Source organism: Pinus tabuliformis, chromosome 1_1 (assembly GCF_031772625.1).
Source record: "Pinus tabuliformis cultivar Carrire ecotype Pingquan chromosome 1_1, CPIR1, whole genome shotgun sequence".
NCBI classification, from domain to species: Eukaryota; Viridiplantae; Streptophyta; class Pinopsida; order Pinales; family Pinaceae; genus Pinus; species Pinus tabuliformis.
This window is the reverse complement of record NC_142297.1, coordinates 587828703-587849607: the sequence shown is the minus strand read 5'-3', so window position 1 is coordinate 587849607 and position 20905 is coordinate 587828703. Positions and strand designations below refer to the sequence as shown.

The 20905-nt window shown below is 36.4% G+C and overlaps 1 protein-coding gene across 1 annotated transcript; it reads right to left on the bottom strand.

Moving 5' to 3' along the window:
* Positions 1–4477: 4477 nt before the first annotated feature.
* On the bottom strand, positions 4478–5014 carry LOC149214625 (putative 2' cyclic ADP-D-ribose synthase BdTIR). Its single transcript, XM_089389450.1, has one exon. It carries the CDS (start codon positions 5012–5014, stop codon positions 4478–4480), a length of 537 nt encoding a protein of 178 aa, XP_089245576.1.
* Positions 5015–20905: the final 15891 nt, after the last annotated feature.

The window sequence follows — 20905 nt, the reverse complement described above, 5'->3', positions numbered from 1 at the left end:
TGGTCATTTTTTCTCCTAAATTCACAGTTTCCAATAAACCCTCTATTCCTTCTAATGCTTGAGTTATTTCTATTTCCTGTTTTGTCTATTTCGGGGCTAGTAAACCTTGAATTGATTTTTCTCCAAGGGTTTCCCAGTGCATCTCTTCTACATTAGAGAAATCTTGGGTCGAATTTCCTTCTGGTAAATACTCAAGAGGATTCAAAGAACTCTTACCTTGCTTAACTAGCCTAGCTGACCTTCTTCTTTTCTTGGTTGGTGAAGCTAGAAGATATTTCATTCTTTTCTTCGCTTTACTGAGTTTTTTACTTTTTAAAGTTTTTGCAGTTCCCCGTGGAGTATTTTTTGTCACTAAAATTTCATTCGAATTATCCTCATTGCCTTTTTCTAGCTGCTTATTACTAAATGAAACATTCCCGGATGTTTCAATAAATGTTTCATTTCCTAAAGGAATGTCTTGGCCAGCGTCAGGGTTTTGAAGGAACCCTTCCCAAGTCTGTTGAGCTTGATTGAGACTTATTATGATTGATAATCTGATAAGTCTGTGGTGACTGACGACCTAGACTTGGTCTTAAGATCTTCTCAACCTAGAAGCAGTCTCATGCAACAACTAATTGAGAAAGTAGGGAAGGTTTAGAGTTACCTTTCACCTTAGGGATTCCATTAATTTGAGATGACATGCCCTCGCCACATCATACCTTTCGTCACAGGTAATATATCACTAGATGATGCCTTCTAATTCTTTCCACAGTTTCAGTAATGAATTGGGCTTATACCCCTTTCCTTTCCCAACCAATTCTTCACTAGTGTTAAGAAACAAGAGGGCTACGTTTTGGAGCGAAGTTTGTATCTTGTGCCATTTTTCTCCCTCTGTCGGAAGACCTATTACTTCCGCTATTGCACCTTCACTCACTTGTATGTTTGTGTTTCTTACCATTACTATGCCATTGTCGACATTCCTTGTGAACTATAATGCTACTTCGTTATCAAAGCCCTATAATCGTTCAAAGTATTCCGTCCATCCAACTTGGATCATAATGTTGCACACTTGCTCCAAAGCCTGTAATTGAGTAGGTTCATATCAGACCGAATGGTCGCCTATTTTTTTACTATTCGACAAGATGCAATTTTGCAGCTTGAAACAACATAATTCAAAATATATACTAATAGTAATTATGCACATAGTATAAAGACTCAATGATCATGACATGTAATGATATTTTAAAAATTTGAATAAAAAATCATATATCAGTGTTATCTTGCCCCCCCAATTGAATTGAAGGTTGTCTGTGGTTGTTAATTAGTTTTTAATAGGTTGGTAGGTTTGACACAATTAGAGGATACAGTAATATTAATGAAGCGTAATAGGGTAATCATAAAAAATAAAAATAGAAAGCGAGGGTATTTGTGACATGTGAGAGAATCATTGAGATATTTATTAATCATGAGATGTAATGATAACTCTAATTATTATAATACATAGAAGGTTCAAGCAAAAAAAAAGGCATGCAAATATTTCTACGAATAATAGATGGATGGAAATAATAGTTGCATCAAGTATATCATTAGAGAGAAAAAATAAAATAAATTAGTTAGAATGTTGAATTTCTAAAAAATTGGTATCCTTGCTATGTAGAATTATAAAGAATTAGTCATGGAAAACCAATCATCAATTATTAACGATTGTGACCAAGGAAACAATTGTGATTAAAATATCAGTTATTTTTTCATATTTAACATAAAAAATAAAACAAAATAAAATTATTTATGTTATGTACAAAATGCAAAAGATTTCGAAAGAAATTTACCTGGTTGTGACTGCGGGGACATTTCCTTGATCAACTACAACATGCAAATTTGTGTCATTATCAACTTTGTGAAGAAAATATTCTTGTGTAAGTGGTTGGTGATACAAAAAAATTTGATGCCCATTAGTAAGGAAAGAAATGCCAAAATTATCAATTGTAGTAAGGCACATCGTTCCATTGTCATGAACTTCAGTAACTTCGTAAGGGCCAAGCCATATTGTTTGGAGTTTACCTGGAAAGTCTTGGAATCTGGAGTCATATAACAACGCTCAATCCCATTTATGAATTTTTTTCCTTTTAATAAACTGATCATGCCATTTAACTCATTGTTGTTGGACTATGGCAATGCATTGTAAGGTAAGAAGGAAAATTTAATCAAGTTCATTGAGTTATTATAAGTGTTTTTTTGTGCTTCCGTGAGATCCAATCTGATTTCCTTGGCAGTTCTAAGAGTCTTAACTTCAAACTCGATTGGAAATATAGGTTCCTTACCAAAAATGAGTTGATAAAGTGAATAGCGAGTAGTGTTGTGCCAGTTTGTCTGATAAGCCCATAAGGATTCCAGAAGCTTGATGGTCCAATCTCGATGATTTACAGATACTATTTTAGTATCTGTAAATCCAACAGAAAGAGAGTTATTAAAAGCGTTAGAATAAGAGGGGAATAACATTTTACTCATCATTTATTTATCAATGATGTATTACTTTTCACTAATGGTTCTCGAGCAGAAGGGAAAATGTTACAATAGATTTTTCATTTGTATTGGAAGGCCATGGGAATGGAAATTAATGTGCACACATCTATAATTAGTTTTAATAATATAATTGAAGAGGTACAAGATTTTTTCAGGCAATTGTTTCCATAAATAAATTTGATTTAGATGCTTTCCTCAAATACTTTAGCTTCATTCTGAAACCAAATGGTGGTAAACATAGTTGGCATTAGATTATTGGAAAAAATGAGAGAAAAATACACTTATGGTGCAACAAGTGGTTGTCTCAGGGAGGGAGATTGACTCTACTTAAGGCTATATCGGAAGAAATTCAAGTATATTGGCACTCTTTAGTGCACATTCCCAAGGGGATTCTTGAGAAATTAAGGAAAACATATTTCAAATTCCCCTAGAACAGGAACTTCGAGTACGGAGGTTATGATCTTTTTAAATGATAAACCTCAGTTCCACCAAAGAGTGAAGGGCGTTGGGGTCCTAACATATTCATCTATTTGGAAATGCTCTACGTAGCAAAATCCTTTAGAATTTTGTCACTATAGAAATTCTATGGAAAATATTAATTGTGTAGAAATACATCATTCTAATATTGCTCTTGGAATGGATTAGAAGTGATAGAAAGAATGTTAAAAACATCGCTAATAATTAGAAATCCATAGTTTTAACCTTTCCTATTATTTGCCAGTTTCTACCCTGGAAGGATAGTAACAGAAGGTCCCTGGAAGGATAGTAACATAAGGTTTAATATTATTGGAGTTGATGTCATATTAGGCTATGAGAATGGTAACTTTCTTCCAAAGAGACAATTCAACTTTTACATTCAAGATCAATTTACCTTAAATCAAATAGTTGATTGGGATCCTAAATTTATATGGCATTAAAAATGGTTGTTCGATAGAACATTAGGCCATTAAGGAAAATTTTCAAAAACTCAAAAACTCTTTAACCACTTCCTGAAATCATAGTGGCAAACCATTGCAGACATTCAAAAACTCTTTAACCACTTCCTGAAATCCTACAACGGGCCGGAGTTGACGCGAGCAAAAGAGCTCTTGCGAGTGCTTTCCATTGAGACCTTCCAGTGTGTAAATGGATGACTCTCCAAAAGCTGCGCTTGTAGATACATCCTTATTGCGAGATGTAATTAAAATTAAGCTACCTACATGAATGGTATCTCTAACCGGTGCACATAATGCATCCATTTGATCAATATGATCAATATAATCTAAAATGATAAGAGACCGTTGAGAAACTGTTTTGAGCCTCTCTATGCCTTCAGAAACGCTACTCTGCAGGAAAGGTAAAGATCGATTTGGATCTGACATCAAATAAGAGGCAAAATCGATCGTAACTTGATCCCTCTCGGTTGAAGAATTGTTTAGCCAGGGTATCTTTAACCGATCCACATAATGCATCCATTTGATCCATATGATCAATATCATCTAAAATGATAAGAGCCCGTTGAGAAACTGTTTTGAGCCTCTCTATACCTTCATCAACGCTGTTTATTTGTGTATTCCATTGAATCAGATCCTTAAGAAGGCTACTCTGCTGGAAAGGTTAAGATTTGGATCTGACATCAAATAAGAAGCAAGATCGATCGTAATTTGATCTCTTTCGGTTGAAGAACTGTTTTGCGAGGGAAGTTTTCCCGACCCCACCAAGACCTACAATTCCCACATCTTTGGTGCTGCAGTGACAATGATCTGTCCACATCTTTTATTTTTTGATTGAGGCCAGTTGGATATTTAGCGACGTCCAAAGGTGGTTTGCGAACTTTTTTCAGAACTTGTTGGACGACCTCATGGACCAGCTACCACTCTTCCTTGAATAATATTCACAATCACAGTCAACAGACGAATAAAAAACATGTACATAAATAATCTGTGATATACCTATGAAGCCAGCAAAGTACAAAACTCAAATAACAGGGAGAGTCTTACTTGTCCTTCAGCTCAAAACCGATTATATCTGCCACAGTAGAAAGAGTATTCCTCCATTTTTCTATGGTATTGGGGTCGTACCTTGGTTGCGGACAATCGAATGCTCTCTTCCTTTCAAGCACGCCCAAATCTCTAGCATAAACTCGATCTCCACCGCGCGTCCACCGAAGATCTACGGTCTCAACTTTGTAGAAAACCGGAATTATTGTTGACCCCGACTTCAACATCTGTTCCCTCATCAGTACGAGCTCGTGGAGACACCATCTTGATTGAGCATAAGTTGGTGAAAATATGGCTACATGAACAGACGTTGTTCGAATAGCCCCTTCGATTTGAGGATCCAACTTCTCTCCTCGCAATTCTTTCTGGTCCAGAAAAACTGCTAATCCAAGTTCTTTAAGGCGATGGTAGATATGGGTAGCGAGTCCTTTCTTGACGTCAGGACCGCGGTGATTTAGAAACACTTCATACACATAGCTGTTGGTATTGCCCTGGGAGGTGGATGCAAAGGATGTAAAGTTAACGGGTGCCATTGGATACAGATTAACAAAGAAGCAAGATCGAATATATTGGGCAGAGACTGAGAATGCGTGCTTAGCTTCAATATTTGCCTATGAACGATTCAGGAGAGCAGAGAAGCTATCAGCTGCAGCTTTTCTGGTATCAAGACCTCAATTGAAAACAAAACAGCTTTGATTTGTAGTTGATTACTTGAGTTTCTTATTTCCTTCGAGAAAACCAAGGGGCAATAAATAGTGAACTATTACTGTAATCTGGTAATCTAAAAGGTGGAAGCATGAAGTTTCCTAACAGTTTTCCCTTCTTCCAGCATTATTGACTATCAGTTCTGTCGCAACATTATTGACTAAAGTTAGCAAGACCTTTTTTTTTTTACGGAAAAATTTTATTTTTTCATTTAATCCAATGAGAACATTTTTCATTAATCAAATGAGAAATTATATATGGCCAGAAACAAAGAGAATAGGCAAATCATTATCAGATCAATACTAGACCAAAGAAATAAAAAAACCAAAAAGAGGTAAGCAAATCGAGAGGTAGGCAAATCATTATAGGACTAACACCAGACCAAAGAAACCAAAGAGAAGTAGGCAAATCATTATCAGACCAACACCAGACCAAAGAAACCAAAGAGATGTAGGCAAATCATTATCAGACCAACACCAGATCAAAGAAGCAGAAAAGAAATCATTAAGAACCAACCAATTGGTAACATTAAAAAAACACCAAAAAAAACCAACCAATTGATAACACTGAAAAAACACCCAAAAAAACCAAAATAGACTAGACTGAAACAAAAATGAAAAACAAATCAAATTATACATCCAAAAAACAAGAAACAAAAACAAAAAATAAACCAGACTATGCATCCCAAAAAACAAAACAGAGGATCAGAAAGCGAAAGAACCAGCTTCCTGGACAATGCCATCAAACCTTGTTTTCTTGCGGAAGACCTGCGTTGATTTCCTTGAGTAAATTGGGCGAGCAGCAGCTTGGCGATACCGGATCAGGTTTCCAGGTAATTGTAACCTGACGAGCTTTGAATCAGCCGGCAAAGAGGATGAGGATTTTATGCAAAAGATATTATCACTGGAAGGAATCTCAGGCAAAAGATTGTAGTTCTTGAAATGATATGGTTGAAACTTCATAGGAAGTTTGAACAAAACTGAATTTCTTTCCGCACACCACAGCTCTGCAGCCCTCCCACCATTGTAGAATTCACGTTTTATTAAAAAAGCAAGGGCATAGAATACATGGTTTTGGTTGGAGAGTAGATAATTTCAATGTTTACAAACAATCCTTAACCTGTTTATGCTCAGAAAAGAGAAAAAGAGTGGAGGTAATGCAATGGCAGTTTGTAGCCAATTATAGCCATTCTGAATTGCAACAGAGAGATCATCTACAGCCAAGTTGCTTCCACCTTGCGTTAATTAGGCAGTCACCACTCAATTAGGCATGTTGTTCACCTGAGTTTTCTCCATGTTCATTTGGAGGACTGAATTTGGAGGAGCAGTTGGGTTTGAATTTGCTGGAGGTTTTTGTCCAACCATTTAGCAACGTGGTGAGCAGTGTGGTCAGCAGTATGAGCAGAGCAGAGCAGTGTGAGCAGTGTGGCAGCAGTGAGAGCAGTGAACAGTGAGCAGTGTGAGAGCAGGGAGTTTTCTATGCAGCAGAAGTATAGAGCAGCGAGCAAGCAGCAACAAATGCATTTGAACATGACAAAAGAACCAGAAATTTTAGAACATGTGGAGACAAATGATTTAGGACAAGTGAAAATTGCCTCACCCGCCAAAGCTGGGAAGTGGGTTTGGGTCAATGCCAAACAATATCGGGGCATTTTAAAACAAAGAATAGTCCGTCTAAAATGGGAGCAAGCAAGGAAGAAACGGTCTCAAAAGAAAAGTAATCGAGCCCTTCACAAAAAGCACTCAAACAAGTCTTCTCCACAAGCATGTGGCAACAAGAAGTCCAAAGGAAAAGTCATTGATGATTATGTCTTATATAGTCCCACATCCACACCTCTCACCTGGTCATCTGATCATTATGTGAAAGAATTGTTAAATGCAAAACAAAGGTTGGAGGTTTTAGAAGCTAAAGGGCAGGAAAGAGATCATAAAATTCATATAATAACGGCTGAGAACAATGCATTAGCAGAAAGCAATAAAATTTAAAACAAGTGGCATTGCTACAGGATGTTCACCTGATAGGGAAGATAGAATGGCAACGCATGAAGGCGAATGTGCAAAACATAAAGAAATATGTAGTGGAAAGTATAGTGGTGGTGAATATAAAATCGAAATATGTAGTGGAAAGTATAGTGGTGGTGAATATGAAATCATCCCAGGATAGAGGGAAAATGATTGCCCCAATAAACAACCATAAAGAGAAGCGGTTCGAATAGCCCCTTCGATTTGAGGATCCAACTTCTCTCCTCCTTGCAATTCTTTCTGGTCCAGAAAAACTGCTAATCCAAGTTCTTTAAGGCGATGGTAGATATGGGTAGCGAGTCCTTTCTTGACGTCAGTGCCGCGGTGATTTAGAAACACTTCATACACATAGCTGTTGGTGGATGTAAAGGATGTAAAGTTAATGGGCGTCATTGCATACAGATTAACAAAGAAGCAAGATCAAATATATTTGGCAGAGATTGGGAATGCGCGCTCGGCTTCAATATTTGCTTATGAACGATTCAGGAGAGCAGAGAAGCTATCAGCTGCAGCGTTTCTGGTATCAAGACCTCAGTTGAAAACAAAAGCGCTTTGATTTGTAGTTGATTACTTGAGGTTCTTATTTACTTTGGAAAAACCAAGTGGCAATAAATAGTGAACTAATACCATGGTGGAAGCATGAAGTTTCCTACTAGTTTTCCTTTCTTCCAGCATTATTGACTATCAGATCTGTCGCAACATTATTGACTAAAGTTCGGAAGACCTTTTTTTCGAGAAAAAAAAATTCATTTAAAAGCAGGCAAATCATTATCAGACCCCACCAGACCAACAAAATAAAAAAAACCAAAGAAAGGTACGCAAATCATTATCAAACAAACACCAGACCAAAGAAAGGTAGGCAAATCTGATATACACCAGATCAAAGAAACAGAAAATAAATCACTAAGAACCCACATTGTTAACACCAAAAAAACAAAAAACAAAATACACTAAACTGAAAAACAAAACAAAAAATAAACCAAATTATACATAAAAAAACAAGAAACAAAAAGAAAAAAAAGAAAAAATAAACCAGACTATGCATCCCAAAAAACAAAACAGAGAAAGAGAAAGCTAAAGAACCAGCTTCCTGTACAATGCCATCAACCTTGTTTTCTTGTGGAAACCTGCTTTACCACACATAAGATTCCTTTACTTGGTAGTCGAAACCCATTCTTTATGCAAAACAACTTGCATCCACCCATATAAGATATGCGGTGGTTTAGATTTTGTGAAATTTTTGGTAGGAATTCAAAAAAATCATCATTTTTATTATTTAATAAATTTCTATGAATTTAATATGCTATAAATCCCATAGAATTATGTTTTTTTGTCTATGGAAATTGTGATTTATAAATCTAAATAAAAATGATCACACTTCATATTTTTAAGTGGCCTATAAATTTTCCAACTTTTTAAAGGTATCCCATATGCCAAATAATTTGACTGCGACCGGATCTTTTGTCCCACTCTCTTCATGGTGGCAATGGCATCAATGGACGTAAATGTTACAACAATATAAAATTTTGAAAAAAAAGTCAGAGTAGGTGAGCGGGGTTCTTACAATTTTTCATAGGCAACCGTACGCATCAATTTCAAATAAATATTATGACAATTTCACATTGTTGAAATCTTCTTTTTAATGTTAATACATTATGATAGTTGTACAAATCTCATAATCAATTATCAAATTGTTGAAAAATGGTTCTACTTAAAATAGTGTTTTTAAAGATTATTGTTGAAGTAAATTTCAATTTTTAAAAATATTATTAATATTTATATTTTTTATTATTAATTTTTTTTATATCTATAGTATGTTGTTTTATATATATGATGTGTTTTTATTTATATATATATATATATTTATAAAAATTTAACATTTTTAACACAATTTTGGTGGTTGGTATTTATATAATTAGAGTTTGAATATATTTTTGATTTGTGTTTTTATTATTTGAGTTCAAAAATATGATATTTTTATAAAGAATTTACACAATTTTATGTGGAAGCTATTTTTAAGGATATGGGAATTGTTTGTTAGTGATTCTTTGAAGCTTGTTATCTTTTGAATGTGATTGTATGCTACCACATGTTAGAAAGTGATTGTAGGCTATCACATGTTAATCATGGTATGGATTCTCTAATTGTTTGATTCTTTAATTTTATTATTAGATAAAACTTGTATATATTTTGTATCTAATCATATCTAAGATGACAACTCATAGAGGTAAGAAATTGCAATTTCATTACAATAACCAATATTATAATTCTTTCAAGTGTAATTATAAATAGTGGATTGCAATAAATGAAGGGCATACCTTGGCAAGTAGCTTAGCTTTTACTCAATTCATTAATCAAGGCTGTTCATTTGCTTCAAGATGTCATGAACAACACAAGTTACACTTCAAATTAGAAACTACCGTGATAGTTTTGAATGAGATGTTTATTCAAGATGCATTTGATATGTTCATGTTTTAGAAGAATGATAATGGGTTTCATCTCTTTCCTCCTTCCATGTGTATTGTTATATGCCTTCTATTAAGTGCACACATATGAATTCCATTAACCCCTATACATGTCCATCCACTAGCTTGTCATCTCCTTCAAAGTTATCGATGTTTTGATACTCTACTCTTATGCTAATTTATATGTACTTTTGGTGATTTGATCATGTATCAATCTTTTGCAAGGGCCCCTAACAACTGGCAATTCTTCTCTATAATCCTAGAATGACTATTAGTTGGGATGCCACTACCACAAGAATCAATCTCACGAATGATGTATCCTACCATAATGCAAGTATCCATTTATTTAGAGAAGCAGTAGTTGAATCAACAAATGCAATCTCAAAGTTTCATTATCCATTATATGTACTCAACACTTGAAAGATTACATGAATTTAGGCCGTGTTTGTGAATCATCCATTCAAGCTCTTCCTACACTATCTTTTATCATAGTAGATTTGTCAATGTCTCTATTGTTTCCCTACCCAAATTATTTATTGAAGTGCTAATTATAGAAACCAACATGTCCTTGCTACTTAATTTTTTGTCCATGGCATTGGCCTTCTCAAAGATGTCAAGCATCATGTTTACAAAATCATTCCCATTTTCCACACTCATTTTCCTTCCCCCTCTCAATTTTTTCATTAGTAATCTCCTTCCATAATGCATTAAATTATTTGTGCACTTTTTTGTGCTCTCTGATGTCCTACAAATTTGACCACCCTACATAAGGAATGAAATCTTTGATTTTGGAAGCATTGGCTACAACACACAAACCACACATAATTTTACCCAATCCTTTAATTCGCACCAACTTATCCAATGAGGAACATAGAAGAGAGTAAAGCAAAGTATCATGGGGAGTTAGGCTAAGTGGTTGTACTATATCAGTGACCTATTTTCATCTATGTATTGTTCCATCATCCCCAAATAATTATTCCTATTTACAACCCTAAGAAAAACAAACCAATATATCTCTCTCAAATCTTAATTGAGATTGTGTTGTTAAAAGTGAGTTTGTCATTGAACACTTGTACCTCAAAGCTACCCTAGCAACATTGTTCATATCAACAACATATAATATGTTTAATGGTTTTTGTAATTTAATGCAAAAGAGTCATCCACATGTTTTATCATGGTTAAATAATAATTTGAAAATTAACAAGAAGAACGTTGTTAACCTGACCTAACTAAACCAAGCCTTATGTGTCAGCTTAAGACACCCAAAACTAATACCCTAAGTAGGCTTTGGTTGCATTATGGAGCAAGGTAGTGAGAGTTGGAGTAGTCAATGAATCTTAAGAGTCTAGGAAAAATTGCCAATCTACAAACACCATGCGGAATAATAGGGATAAGAATAGCAATATACATTTCTCTAGAAACAATGGTATATTTCTTAGATTCTCTCCATGTTGAAGATGATGTCATAGTGGTGAATGCCATATGTGAAATAAGTGACAACATAATGGCCCTAATGTGCTCTAGATTTATGAAAATATCATGCCCTAGCGTAATCATGGTGGAAGGTGTAACAACCCTCGTGAAAATTCCATGTAATAAAAGCTAATAAAGGCAAAAATAATAAACATGATTGATGGGACACTTATTCCAAGTTTAATATAGGGTAAGACATCGTAGTGTGGGTGTTTATTTGATTGTTAATGGCTAAGGAAATTGACAAGTGCAATGGCTAAGGCTTTGGAAAGGCAAAATGGAATTTTTGGCACATTTATTTATGAAAATAAAGGAAATTAGGAAAGGGAGGTGAAAGGTCACAAGTTGCATGTGAGGAGGAAAATGAAGGAAAATAATTAAAAATGAAGAAAATGGAGGCCTCATTCATAAAAATGCTTCTAAGGATCAGTGGGTAGGCTTGGTCAGTGTAACATTATGTCAATTCATTTATGGAGTTCTCTCTCTATTCTCTCTCTCACATACTCTTGGACACTTAGAGTTTTCTTGGAGCACTCTTGGAGAGTGTGGCATATTTGGAGTTTTGGAACACGAAGGCAAAGGAAGAGCAAGAAAGTGCAAGAGGACATCAAGATTAGTAGCTACAATGGGTTTTTCTTACAGGAACCGAGATGAATGTATGTTTTCCTCACTAGTTTTGCCATGTGTGTCATATGCATGTGGTTTGCTATTTATGATCTGTCATTGGCATGGAGGATGGTCGGGATTGACAGTGGATTGCCTAGCCTTGCTATTTCCTGGATAACCATGGAGATTGTGGGTATTTCATTGTTTTATTTTGGCTGGTTCTCATGTTTCCTTAGCTTAGGTTGAGTTATTAGTCTTGGAAGCCTTGGTTGCATAAACACTCTGGAATCCATGTAACATCTTGGGTTGAGTTACCAGTCGTGGAAGCCTTGGTTAGAAAAATGCTCTGGAATCCCTTGGTGGGTTGAGTTACTAGTCCTTTAAGATGTAGTTGGACAAACACTTTGGAAGTCTTGGAAGGCTTTGATAGAGACCAATCTGATGATGGTTTTGTGATATCCAACCGTGACGTGGAATCATTGTTTGATGGGTTGAGGTGGATGGCCTCTGGAATCCCTGGATGGTTTTGGATTGATGTGTTCTATAAGATCCCATATTCATGCTTGGAATATGGCATGGGGGTGAATGGTTGAAGGGAGATTTGGCTTAGCCATTTTACGGTCGAGTGGAATGTGGTAGTCTCATACCGGGTTGGATTTTGCATCATTAATATGAGGTTATTTCTCCTTGTTATCTCACGAGTATTATACTAGTTTATATGTGGATTATATGGTTGTTGTTTCCTTGGTATTTCTATTGTTATTATGTTGGTTATGAATGTGTATTATGACAGTGGCTATGTATGGCTCCCATCATGTTTTTACTTGTATATGAATGAACAATGTATCTATGGCTTAATGGATAAAACTGTAGCTAATGTGATAAGGAAACAAAGCTTCATAGTGAATCTCAGATAAGTATGAAACCCCTATGCTTAGATCTGTTGTTTACACCTATAGATTGCATTGATGCCAAGTGTTTGACAGAATGTCAGTCCTGGTTGGGGATGGTCAGGCCTAGTCCTAGATTTAGTTTTTGGTTTATTAGTCTTGTCATCATGTGTTTAATGGATTCTATAAGTTACAACAATGTAACAGCCCTGGTAAAAATCCATGTAAAAATATATAAATCCCATGGTTGATGGGACACGTATTCCAAGTTGAATGTTGGGAAAAACATCCTAGTGGGTGTTCATTTGGTCTTTTATGGCTAAGGAAATTGGCAAAGGCAATGGCTAAGGCTTTGGAAAGGCAAAGTGGAATTTTGGCACAATTATTTATGAAAATAAAGGAAATTAGGAGAAAAGGAAGGTGAAATGTCACAGGTTGCATGTGACGAGGAAATTGAAGGACAATAATGGAAAATGAAGAAAATAGAGGCCACATTGATAAAAAGGCTTTTGAGGATCAGTGGGCAAGCTTGGTCAATGTAACCTTTTGTCAGTTGAGTTTTGGAGCTCTCTCATTATTCTCTCTCTCTCATACTCTTGGACACTTAGAGTTCTCTTGGAGCATTTTGGCATTGGAGCAAGAAAGGCAAAGAAGGAAAGAGGAAGAAAGATCGAGCAGGGAAAGGCATGATCAAGCAGCTACAACAGGCTTCATTGTAGGTATCGACTTGCATGTGTATTTTCCTTGCTAGATTTGGCATGCATGGCATTGCATGTGGTTATTTTCTATCATGGCATGGGTTTTTCCAAGTGTAACAATGTTTTCAACCTAGCCTTTCCATTTCTGGATAGCCATGGTGCGATGGGGTTCTCATGTTTTGGTTGAGCTAGATTACTAGATGAATTCAAAGCTGGGTGAGGTGGATCTCTGAATGATAGAGCACATGGTCTAGTGGTCACTAAACTGAACTGTGGATCACAGTAAAGCCACTAACCTAGTGACCCCTGAGCAAAACTGTGCCTTGTGGTAAATAAAGGATTATGTTGCCTCGGTGGGCCTAGGAATCATTTCTGGTGAATGGAAAGATATACGGTAAAGCCAAGAGGTGGTTTGCTCTACGTTGGGCCTAGTAATCCCAGGTTTGGGATATGCGGTAAATCTTGGAGAGTGGGTCTCGGTTTAGGGCCTAGTGATCCGAGTTTGGATTGTAGTAAAGTCTGAGAGACTAGGAGACAGGAAAATTCCTCATGGTGTAGGTGGAGAAACCCGGTGGCATCCATTCTTGTTTGGCCTAGTGATCGGGTGGATATCACAGTAAGGCCTATTATGATGTGTTCGTTGTGTTGGCCTAGTGATCGAGATGGATTATGGTAAAGCCTGGTTTTTTTTTATGAGGGTGAGGTGGTTTAGCATTAGTATGCCCTAGTTGGTTCTTTTGGTTTGAGTCCCACATTCATGCTTGGAATATGGCACAGGGGTGAATGGATGAAGAAAGATTTGGCTAAGCCATTCTATGGTCGGGTGGAACATGGTAGTCCCATCTCCGATTGGTTTATTGCATTCATTAATGAGAAATTCATTCCCTTGATTTCCATGTGCAAAATTATTGATGTATATGTGGGTTTTGATGGCTGATATGTTTATGGTAATTTTGTTCCTATTATGGTGGTTATATGTATATTTTATGACAACAACTATGTATGGCTCTCAGCATGTTTTTACTTGTAAATGAATGGTATCTATGGCCTAATGAATGATAATGCAACAAATGACATGAGGGAACAATGGTTCATAGCGATTCTCAGATAAGTATGAGAACCTTACTCTTAATTATGTTATTTACACCTATAGGTTACATGTTGATGATATGTTTGACGAAATGCTGAAATGGCTAGTAGGGGTCTGATAAAGGTCTTGTTCGACTTATTGCCTTTGCATCATTGTTTCCCTGTACTTTTACTGATTCCAAGCTATCACTCGATTTTGGGCAGTGGCCAAGCCTCTGGACCTGAAAAAGTGGCTTAAATCCCGGGGTTACTAGCACATAACTGGAAATTTTGGTCTCTGGTCACTAGCAGGCAAGCCTGTGAGAGCGACTTTAGGTTACTGCTCGCTCCCTTGCCCATAGCATGGAGTGAAGATGGCCTAAGAGATCAGAACAATAGTGGGACCTAGGGACAAGATGTTTGAGTGCCTGACATGTCTCCTGAGGGTTCTGTTGTTGATGTTGGATGATTGTGTGTGATGTTCCGTCGATTTCACTTCCTTAAGGTCACATAGAGGTTGAATCTGATCATAGTAGCCTCTCATCTCATGTTTACCTCGATTGGCATGATTACTTGGGTATATGTGGGAGGAGGGTGTTACAGAGTGGTATCAAAGCATGGTTGAACTATCGAACTGGATGGGCTATGTGTGTTGGCCATGCATGCATGCCAGTTGCATGTGTGTCTCTTACACTTGCATTCCATGTGCTTGTTGCATTGCATAATGTTGATCATGGTTGTAGTAAGGTTGTCATGAGGAACTTGATGTTGATTTTTTGGAATGCATCGTCATGAGTATATGATTGGTTACATATTGTTATATTTCACTTACATGTTTTTATATGCCACTTGATTACATCCTTGTATGTTAGGTTGCATTCTTATATGTTTGATTACATGTATCAGTCTTGTAGGTTGGTTACAAGTATTGATCGATTATGCTCGACTACATGTGTTCATGTGTATGTGTAATTGATTATGCATTTCTTATGCATGTTGATGGTTGCATGTGGCAATGTTTACAGTGGAGTAGTGGTTGGTTTCATGCATGAGGTCATAGTTTGTGAAGTTGATATGGTCATGCATTGACGACTGGACTCTAGCTAGAAGGATGTGTATATGGTTTTGTACTCATGTGTTATATGTCTATATGCAGTCGTTATGAATGTATGGTCTTGGTTATAGTTATGCATGAATAATAGGTCAAAAATTCCTTGTGAAGTCATTGTATGCAAATTTAGGTCATCGTGGTGCTATTGGTTATTATGATGCTAATGTGTTGGCTGAGATAGAACAAGAGATGAAAATCATCATAATGAGGTTGTCTCATTAGACTTTGGGGTAAGAGAAGATCGCCATACAGTTATTGTATGTTGGTATGAATGTATGTAAGTTAAGGATTATTATATGAATTAGGTTTATGTACATGTCTTTTGATGTTATGATTACATTCATGATAGATGTTAGTTTATTAGTGTAGTTATATGAACAAATGTTGAATAGTCAAGAATGATACTAACCTGTAGTTGTATGCATTGTTATTGTTGTTTTGCGTTAGATAACTTGATTATTAGGTTATATGTTGTTGATGAGCATGATATATAGCTTATTGTTGTTATATGCTATTAACTTGATGATGAGGGTTATTTTATTAAGATCTTGATGTTGTAATTTAGATTGGCCATATGCGTGATGGTTATGTTCATTGAATTGAAGATCTTGATGTTATATGTATTGTGTTAACCTGGTTTTACCTATGTAGATGGTTATGGTTGCGATATCCAAGTATGAGCCGACATATTTGTGATATGGTGTCGTACTAATCTAGACTGATCATACATATGTGATTGTTATGCATGAACGATAAATGCTTATGAGCTTATGATGTGAACATGTTAGTTAGTTACTGTTATGGATATCATGATTTATGTTTGAGTTGATATGTTGTGAAGTTGTGTCATGCTAACCAGGATTGATTGTGTAGACAAGATTGCCTCCCCTGAGATACATCAAGGTATGAGTTTTCTTATGTCGTATATTTGGTACTTGACTGTTTGATTATGTCGTATAGTTGATTTAGCTGACATGGTGTGTTCATAGCTTGCTTGAATGTTTGATTAATTGCATGATATGAGTATGAGTTTATAGGGTTGCATGAAGAAATGATCTTTTTTTAAGATGATTGTACTAATACATATGTGTTGAGACAATTGATATGTACTTGCGTGTAAGTAGGTGATAGTTGTAGCATTATGTCTAATGACTATGAGTTGACTATGGATTATGACATGATTGTTAGTCTTGCTAAATTTTGATTTCAAATTGATAGATATGATTGTCTTCATATTTGGAACATGTGGTTGACATGTGTGAGTAGTTGCAGGAAGCATGTTGGTATTATCCTGACAAGGTAATAGTTGATGTGTTTATCTCACTAATAGTCGATGATGTGACAGTGCATAGTAACACTCAATTGTAGCAAGAAAAAGGTCAAAGAAAGGAATTGGGCAATAATTCCTTTGGATATGTTTGGAAACCCTAATTCCAAACGAATGAATGATTTGCATACCGAAAGTATTCTTACCCTTGATTTCGTTCGAGTTATGTGGGTATGTGCTATATTCATGAACATGTATTTGACAGGTATATTAGCTAGTCTCTAGTTATAGGTGGATCTATCAAGGGAATTGGAGTCCCTTGAGAGATGGCGTGGATGTGTTCAGTTGCAAGCAATGTGTTTGGAACAACAAGGTAAGGTAACTAGTGTATTGTGATGTTTAGTTATGCATTGACATTATGTGTTGATGGAAGTATGATGCAGGGGATTGCATGGAAAGAGACTGCCATGAAATCTTTAAGAAGGCTCAGGTTGAGCTTTCCTTTGAAATCACTGGGAACCATGGGGATTGAGTCATGGTGTCTATTATTAGCCTTGTGCTTCTGGCATTTCGTGATTTTCTTGTGCTTTATTTTTAGTTTTGTTATGCCTAGTGCATGATCATGTAACTTTGTTTGTGGTGTCATATTGTTTTTGGTTTTCCATGGTTTTCCTCTTCTTTTTGTCTCGGTCTTTCCTTTATTGTTTTGAATCTTGATAATTGGTTGGGAAAGAGGAAAGTTAATGGAACTCGGGGAGAGTCATACGGAACCTACAGGTAAAACCTGGATGAAGCTTGGTGCATGAGTAAGCACAATGGAAGGTAAGACTATGACAGTCGGTTGGACTGGTTGGGTCCATTGGTGTAGATGGACGCTAGCAGTATAGTCATGAGAAAGGTAGTAGGAAAAGGTAAAGTAAACATATCTAAGGTGTTAGATGCCTTGGCTATGTTGGAAACTATTGTTCTCAATGTTTTGAATATGTTGCACATGTAAAGGGTGATTTATTAACCTTGACCTTATAATATATGGTAATTTTGTTGTGATTATGATTATGCTGATGTTTATATGTATACATGTACGTATGTATGTATATCATTTCTAACAGTATCATGATTGTTTATTCTAATTTTTACGTATATCTATGTATGTATCCATATATCTATGTAACTGTCCGACAGATCATCAAGAATCGTTCTTGTGGCGGAATGATTTCTTATGCAAGAAAATGACATGAATAAGTTCTTGGCTATGAGGAATCAAGTGGGAAGAGTAGTCATGACAAATATATGGGGTAACTATCATGTGAATATGAATTTATATTGTATGCTTGTATTATGCCTATGTTTATGTTATGACAAGTAATGTGGAAGGATACATCCGTGAAATTAAAGCAGTGTGGTTTGTGACATGTTAGGATAAAGCATGGATAAGACAATGGAAGCAAGGTTTCTTAGTAGAGACAGTGTGCTTTTGGATGTGAGGTACTATTTTTGTGCATAGGTTGTATATGTTGTACTTGTTACATATTCACTGTTGGGTATAGATGGTGCTATGTACATATGGTGTTGGGTGAATGATTTTACAAGTGGTGTTGTGCACATGTGGTGTTGTGTACATGTTGTACAAGTGGTGCTATGTGTAGGTGGTGTTGTGTACATGTCATGCATGTGGCGCTATGTACATGTGGTGTCGCGTACTTGTCGTGCGTGTGGTAATGTGTACATGTGGTATTGTGTACATGTTGTACAATGGTGCAATGTACATATGGCATTGTGTACAGGTTGTGCAGGTGGTGCCGTGTACATGTGATGTTGTGCACACGTTGTGCAGGTGGTGCTTAGTACATGTGGCACTGACATACTTGTGGAATTGAGTGCATGTCGTACATGTTGTGCTGCAGGCATGCGGTACTAATTATGTGCATTGTGTAGTCACAGTATCATGACATGTGTATTCGTTGTGTTGTACTATGTGTGGGTACATGTATTGTGTGATTTTGTACATCAGGTATAGACATATGAGTTATGTTGTATATCAGGTGTATGTGTATGCATTTTGTGGTGTCTCACATTATGTGCGGATGTATGTCTTGTAATGTACATTGTGTACATATACGTGTTGTGCCGTTTCGTACACCGGATGTAAGAGTATGTATTGTGTTGTGTTATGCACTGGGTGTAGGTGTATGCGTTATATGTTAGGTGTGGATGCATGCATTGCATAGTGTTGTATGTCATGTGGACTGTGCAGTTGTGATCCACACTATGTGTATGTGCACATGGTTGAGGAGAAAGCACTCGGTTTTTGTCGATTGTGGCAACCAATTTGGAGTGTGTATGAAATAATGAAAAAGGTAGAAGTTAAGGATTAATGAAAGGATAAGTATCATCATTTTATTTATGTAACACCCTCCTCATAGATCTACCCAAGAAACCAGACAGTCTGGGTAAACATGTGACAAGAGGCCACTATGATATGATTCGACCTCCTAAGTCACATTAAGGAAGTGGAACCGACATAAAACACCATACAGACATCCAACATCATCAACAGAACCCTCAGAGGAAAAGTCAGCCATTCAGGTAGCTTGTTCCTGGGTCCCATTGTTGTTTTAGGTCTTTTGGGCCATAGTCGCTCTCATGTTATGGGCAAGGTAGCAACCAACAACCTAAAGTCACTCTCACATGCCTACCTACCAACATCTATGGATAAAAAATGTCAGTGTTGTGCTAGCGACCCCAGGATTTAAGCGACTTTTTCAGGCTCAGAGCCCAGGACACTTCCCAGAATTGATCCATCTCTTCAAATCAGTAAAGTAACATGGAAATGAAAGTACTAAAGCAAATACTTTTTCAAGACCTTGACTGGATCCCTACTAGGCATGATAGGCATTTCATCAAACATATCATCGACATGTAACTTACAGGTGTAAAAAACATAATTAAGTGTAGGGATCTCGTACTTATTTGAGAATCGATATGAACCATTGTTCCTTCATGCCATTTGCTTCATTATCATCTATTAGGTCATAGGAACATTATCCATTCACATACAAGTAAAAACATGCTGAGAGCCATACATAGTTGCTATCATAAAATGTGCATATAAACAACGTAATAGGAACATAAATACATTAAACATATCATCCATAAAATCCATATATACATTAGTACCTTTACACATGAAAATCAAGGGAATTAATTTCTCATTAATGTATGCAATGAACCAATCGAAGATGGCACTACCAAATTCCACCAGACTGTAGAATGGCTAAGCCAAATCTCTCTTCAACCATTCACCCTCGTGCCATATGTTAGTGTCAGTGTTTCACACTGCCATTAGTGATCAAAATTTGCTCTTTTTCATCTCATAGTAGGAGTCCCATACTAATGATTCATTCAATTAGGTCATGGATTCACTGATGGTAGGGTTTACATCCAGTTTTTCTCCTCATAATTTGTACTTGTTGATCCTCTTTCATATTTCAGTCATGGTTCATGATTTACTCTACAGTTTATCTTATTAGGTCTTAGGGTTTGGTGTCATTAGGTTTTAGGGTCCCACCATGGTCAAATCCAATAATTACATGACAATAATGATCAACAAGGACATGAGGAGGCCAATAATGATTGGTAAAGCCATAATTTATCATATTGAAAGCCTAATGTAGTTCTCACCTCAAAACTTGTTTTGAGGTGAAAACAAAGTATTTTATTTTTATCTTCATTTCTTATGTAACTTTATGTTTCCATATGTAATATTGGTTCCCAGCTGCTCCTAAGCTTCTCATGATGTTGCCAAGCACCTGCCACTGCAAAACCCAAGTCATCATGAGCACCAATTCACCTGCAAAAGCAAAAGAGAAACAAGCACTAAAACCATAAATTCCTCTCACACTGAGCTAGGGTTGGCTATGGGATTAGAGATATATGAGAAGAGGAGGCATAAGGGATATAAGAAGGTATGAGGCAATTTCATATCATCAAACATCAGGTCTCCATCATTTGTCGAGAAGTCATTCCAAGGAACAAGCCATTCACCACACATAAGGGACAATTTTTCTTCAACTGTGTTTCTGAGCAAGAAAATATGAATTTGAAAATGGTGAGAGATGGT

Coding starts and splice junctions, on each gene's coding strand:
- LOC149214625 (XM_089389450.1), bottom strand. CDS start 5,014: ATGGCACCCGTTAACTTTACATCCTTTGCATCCACCTCCCAGGGCAAT.